General features: G+C 41.7%; 1 protein-coding gene across 1 annotated transcript; it reads right to left on the reverse strand.

The window, feature by feature from the left end:
• Window positions 1-3,150: 3,150 nt before the first annotated feature.
• LOC123087926 (uncharacterized) lies at window positions 3,151-3,807 on the reverse strand. The gene has a single exon (XM_044510041.1). It carries the CDS (start codon window positions 3,740-3,742, stop codon window positions 3,440-3,442), a length of 303 nt encoding a protein of 100 aa, XP_044365976.1. The 5' UTR covers window positions 3,743-3,807; the 3' UTR covers window positions 3,151-3,439.
• Window positions 3,808-6,492: the final 2,685 nt, after the last annotated feature.

Genomic DNA, 6,492 nt, shown 5'->3' on the forward strand with positions numbered 1-6,492 from the left:
AAAAAATTCAGAATATTTTGAATTCTTGACGATTGTTTTTGAATTTAATGTTAACGGCAGGTGCATATGAGCTCTGAGCTAAGAAGGGGACTTTACCTGTATCGGTAATTAATCATATCATATCAGTGAAACACGGACAATTTTCATACCAAGTATGTCCAACCTAAGGTCACTACAAGTAAGAACAAACATCCGAGACTTGACCGATGGAGCAAAGCAAAGCTATAAAGCGATTGGTGTCGGAGTGCGTGATCGACAGCTAGCCGAAGACGTCGACGACTAGGGCCGGACGTCGCGATCGGAATCCGAATCGGAACAAAACGTGATCTGCGCGCGATTCCGCACGCAGAGGCATAGACGACGCCATTATTATGTGGCGAGTCCGTTTACGCGATGCTCAATCTGCAGGTGCATCTGGTGCCTTCCACACCTGGATCGACATCGAGGCTACCTTACTGACTAGCTAGAGATCGGAGTCTCGCTCCTGGCGCTGCGTGTGGTCTGTGGCCCTAGCGTTCTTTTTGGGAGCACCCTAGCTACGAAGGTAGCTCCAGCGACTTCCCTGGCTGATTTTGTTTAGTTGAAATGGCTGCCCAGAAAGAAGCTCCTGAGCATCGCCAAGTATCCTAGCTCTAGGTGACTTGACTAATTGACTTGACCTGACAGTCGACATCTGGAGGTCGGCAAGGATCCCGCACGATATTATTTCATATTTTTCTTAAAAGTGAATTTTATTTTACCCCTTTTATGCACGGTATTTTTTTCAATTGTGATAAGTTTTACTATTAATCCATTTTAAGATTGTGTGTCATATTTTACACCATAATTATTGCTCTTGTCATGTTTACCCAATATAACATTTCCACGGATAAATTGGGCCCACATGTCAGCCAACATATACCCACAAAAAAGAAAAACATGGCTCATGACTAAGAGCCAAATCAGGAGCCTATGAGACTGGTGGCACTTAAAACGCTGAACCCCGCCCGCTACTCTCGACTAACAAAGTGCCGCGTCAGCCTAGCAAGACTATACCCGCAAAAAAAATCTTAGCAAGGTTCACATGTTTGATATCTAATTTATATTTTTTAATATCTAATTCAAAATTTCTAAATATGAAAGTTGGATTCATTTTATTTAAATATCTAATTCAGATTTCTTTTTCAAATATGAAAATTAGAATTGACCAATGTCCGATATCTTTTAGGAAAACAAACCCCGTTGGTGATTTAGCGTGTCATGACACATTGCCTAGGGAACTTTTATTTTTTAGATAAAAGGCCGTAGCCCGACTTTATAAATAAAGCCACCAGGCAGAGTCATAAACATCCAGAACGGACATCGCAAACAGCAATTAGAGTATCACCCAGCTCAGACAAGCAGAAGAGAAACGTACATGGCTCCCAGGTCAGTACACGGCACGCAGGCCAGAGAGACTAAAGACACCAAACATAGGGCCAACAACACCTAACTGTCGGCACAAACTGGAGATAGGGAGATAGCAGAAGCCCGGATCTTGGATATCATCATATCAAGCACATCCCTATCCTCCTCCTTAATCAATAATCTCCACTGCTGCAAGAACACGCGAGTTTTAAATAAGCAGTCAGCAGGCTTAGCAGGGAAAACATGTTCAATAGTAAATTTGTTTCTAGTCGTCCATAAAGGCCAGCACATCGCAGCAAAGCCCACCCAGAAAATTCTCCTCTGGGCCCCAACCAGATTGTTAGCCAAGAGACGAAGATCTGAGAAGGAAGTCGGTCTCCAGGCGACATGCAACCAAGATCTGATGCAGCACCAGAAGAATTTTGCCAGAACACAAGAGAAGAAAACATGCATAGTGTCTTCTCTCAGCCCACAAATGGCGCAGCGATCAGACCCAGGCCAATTACATTTGCAGATCTGGTCACCAGTCGGTAGCCGCCCGCGAGAAGCTTGCCAGAGGAAGATCTTGATCTTAGGAGGGATATGGGCCCTCCAGATCCACTTGAATTTGGAAGTGGTTGAACCCGTAGTAAGTTTACCATACAACGATTTCACCGAAAAACGACTAGACGGAGAATGAGGCCACACCACCGAGTCCTCTTCCTCCGAGAGCACAGGGAAGAAGGCAACAAGGCGCTGCCAATCGACCAACTCTTTAGGAGAGAGAGAGAGAGAGCGACGGAGTTGCAGATCCCAATTATTGGAAGAGAGCTCAAAGATTGAGATCTCAGGGTCAGGACAATAGGACAAAAGAACAGGAAATGCGTTTGCCAACATAGTCGAGCCACACCATCAATCAAGCCAGAACCTAGTGGATCTGCCATTGTGAACAACAAACTTGACGTGGCTTTGGAAAGTAGGCCTAAGCTTAACAAGATCTTTTCAGAACTGGGACGCACCCGAGGCACGAGCAAACATAGGGCTAGAGAGGTAGGGAAACACTTAGCTTTGAGAATGTTGAGCCAGAGAGGTTTATCCGAGGTGATGGTCATGATTTTCCACCACCACTTGATGATCAAGCATTTATTGCCTTGCAACTATATATGTCTAACTACCTCACAAAAAAAATCTATATGTCTAACTGATAGTTAATTGGGGTAATTCATAAAAAAAACTGATATTTAAGTCTGTCGACAGTGCATAATTTTTGAGTAACTCAGTTTATTTACTGTCGAAACACGAATCAAAGAATCTGGCTTTCTAACAGGGAGAACAACAACGACAACACCGAGAAAAGATTGTGTTGCAACATTATCAAGGACTGGCACTTTCTTAATTTGTCTACAAAACTATGTCTTGATCAAAACAAACTATGGAAAGGAGTCAAAAACTATGTCTTGATGTTAAATTGGGTACTCACAACACGCACCAGGCTACTCACAACATCAAGCTTAGGATCCGCCGGTCCCCAAAGATTGGACTCGGCCTTTCTTGACGATTTGAAGGACACTCACAAGATTACATCCAAGAAAACCATTTTCTTGATGATTTGAAAGACATTTGCCTGATTACATACGATTCTCTTGTTTGAGCGCTAGTCCTTGTTTGCACTGGATATATATGTCGCCAAAGAAAGAGAATATAAATGCACTGGCAAGATCTTTGAAATAAAACTTTGATCATCATTTCACATATCAGTATAGCAGTGAACAAACCAAAACAATCTGAAGTCTGAGTTATATTTTGTTTATATATCTGCACTTAATAATCGTTTATTTATACATCGGTAGTAAAGATTTAACTACACACTTTCTAAGAGGACTTGACTCCACACTTCCTAAGAGGACACACAATTAATTGCAACAAGTGGATCGATATCACACGACAACACGTTTACATAGCACATCTTACATATCCATCGAGGGGAAATTCCACACATGCATACATCCATTAGTCGGTGTGTATATGTAGACGTGATCAATAGTAGTGCAAGATCATCTCCATATATCTGGAGCTACTTCAGGCCCTGGAAGAGCCTCTTCCTCTCCCGGATGTAAGCCTCAGACCTCTTGTTAATATCCTCTATGGACACGACCCCCGGCCTCGAGGCGCCAGTAGCCTTACCGGTGTTGGCGGCCGTGCCGTGACCGGCTGCACCTCGCCTCATGGTCGATGCTGCCATCGGGTTGGCGCCGTAGTAGATCGACGGCTTGGTCACGAGATTGCGGACAAGCTCAATCTTCTCGACCTTATGCACCCGCACCTCGCCATCGGAGGGTGGTGTGGCTATCGTCGTGGTCTTGGCGCGTCGAAACATCGTGGCGACCGGCTGCCGGTTTTGATATGTGTTTCTGCTTGGGCTATGATGGCTTGCCCATGGATGCCGGATAGTCTCCATTTATAGGCCAGAGCGCTAGCTAGGCTGGAAGTGGTTCGGTGTGGTAGGATTTTTCAGGCCTGGCCTGTCCCTCGCCGGTAGCGCGCAAGTGGCATTATTCTCGCTTGGTTTATGTTTGTTCTGAAATTCTCCCTCACCACATTTTTATATTCTCATAAACTTCTTGCCTGAATTCGTCTGGTACATGCTATGGAAAATGAACAAGTGATTGCGGTTACTTATCATTTGGGCATCTTTGTGGAGCCTCTGGTGGCAAAATATCAAGTATTATAGCATCGATGTCATGCTTTAAAGTATGGACAAGTATAGAACCAGAAAAGATCTCGACTACGAGGAGAAAACCTCTCGTGTGTAAAGGAAGAGGCTAGACTACAGAGATTGATGACCTAATTTTTTGAGATGTTTTTTAATGTGAGGTCGTACCTCAACCTCTGCATCGGTTCATGCACACACCATTTTATTGCAAAGTTTATAGTTTCAGTAAAAAATAAAGAAATCACAAAGGACTCTGCCAACAAGAATAAAGATCACATAAAAACACATAAGCATTACTAATCTGAATTGCTAAACCGCCATCCGAATCAGTTAAATAAATCTCATGGGACCAGCTCCAAATAGTTGCACCCATAGATCAGAAAAAAGAAACTGCACTACACTAGTCAGTAGTGTACCACTGGCCCTGGTTGACCGCTGGCAAAACCGTATCCTTGATGATAAAGATAAGGGCAATTGCAAATTAATGGAGCTTAGTTAGCGGCTTTACATTCAGTTTGGCAGATTAATTAATCAGTGTGTCTGGCATCATATCATGATTAGAATCCCAACCTAACCTGCATTTGTCAGATACAGTACGTGTCAGAAGTGATCGGGTTGATTGGCTTCATTGTTTTTGAGTTCTGAAAAGTAAGCATGTAACACGCTGCAGGCGGCATTGATTTTATATTCAAGGTAGCATCTCTGTAACCTACTCCTACCTTGTAAAGGTATCAGGGTTGTCCCAAGTCCTCAAAATTTTCAAGTACGACTCAACGTTCTATACACTTTGTATAATATCCTTATATTAGCTTTTGAAGGGAGTTCCAGTTTTTACCTTCTACGTTGATATATTTTACGCTAATTATCCCTTTTAACGATTTTCATCCGGATTACTCCATTTAACGACAGTTTTGCTAGTTTTTACCACTTTAAAAGTATTTTACGTTAAGGTTAACTCCTCCGGTGGTTCTTTCTTCTGACAAGCGTTGATGAAGTTATGTCTAGTACAATGCAACACCAAAAAGTAAATTTGATGAAAAGAATGAAAATTATAAAAGTAAGAAAATACTAATCTATCGTAAAAAATAGTTCCTAGCCTATCCTATATATAGGAGTACATGATCTACTTAGAGTACAAGACAAGGCAGAATAGTTCCTAGTCTATCCTATGTTTCCAATACAATTACGATACTCAACAAGACCGATACCAAAATCAGGCAAGTGAGATTTGCAAACCCAACAAAATGAATTTTTAATTTATTATGGTAATTTGCTTGTTCTTTGTCAACAAATCTTGATGAGTGCAAGCCATGCATTTGAGGCTATTTTTTTTATAGTGGGGAGTATCATAAATTAGCATAATGCACAAAATACTAATCTATGACACTACCTTCCCAATGCATAGTATGTACTTGTATAATTTTCTTACTTTTATTATTGTTTTTTTTATTATGATGAAATTCTATTAATCTGGTCACTAGTCTATTCATGATGTTCTGTAATGATTTTTGACACACTTATTGTATTGGAAACATAGGATAGACTAGGAAGTATTTTTTACAATAGATTAGTATTCGTCACCCTGGGTGAGGAATAGTTATTCTTCACCCCCTCTATTTTACCATCAATCCACCGTAATTTTACGTTCCGTAACTTTTGTCTTATTTCTGACATAAAAAGAGACCGTAAAAAAATCATCGTAAAAAATATTTTATGTTATGTAAAATTACAAACGTAAAAATATAGTGTAAAATACACATAAAGTGCATATTTTCTTGTCTTATGATCTATTTTTTTATTTTCTTATGCCAAATTTTACGTAGTGAATCAATAAGAATGTGACTATTTAAATTCCAAACGTAATTTAATTATGAAATGATCGTGAGATTACCTCGGATGAATAATAACTTATTATGTACCCTGGGTGATGAATAGTATATATATATATACACACACACACACACACACATGGTATCAGCCTAACCGATCCAAACCCTAGCTGCCGTCGCCGCTTCCGCTCCGCGCCTCCCCCGGGACGGTTGATCTACATGATCGCCACCGGGGGCCGCGTAACCCGTACCTAGGGTTCGTCTGCTGATCATGTTGATCGTCTGCCCTATAAAGTCTTTTCTTTCGATCTTTGATCCAGATTTTTGCTCTCACATTGATCCTCTTGATCGATACCTCTTTTTGGTTTTCTGATCTAAAATCGGTTTCTGTTGCCCACCGTCGCTCGTCGACTCTTCGCGCGCCTCAACTTCAACCTTGGCTGACACTGCAGTGGCCTCCGCCTCCTTCGTCCCGGCCATCTCCAGCAACTTCAACGACAGGCGCGGGTGGTCTGATGCTTCATCTCCAGGCTAGCTTTGGTGCAGTGCTCACGTGCTTCAGGTTGTTGCATGAACGATGCAATT

The sequence above is a fragment of the Triticum aestivum genome, chromosome 1B (genome assembly GCF_018294505.1).
Source record: "Triticum aestivum cultivar Chinese Spring chromosome 1B, IWGSC CS RefSeq v2.1, whole genome shotgun sequence".
NCBI lineage: Eukaryota > Viridiplantae > Streptophyta > Magnoliopsida > Poales > Poaceae > Triticum > Triticum aestivum.

Bases quoted from the DNA above. Each gene is read 5' to 3' on its own strand.
- LOC123087926 (XM_044510041.1), bottom strand. From the start codon at position 3,742: ATGTTTCGACGCGCCAAGACCACGACGATAGCCACACCACCCTCCGAT.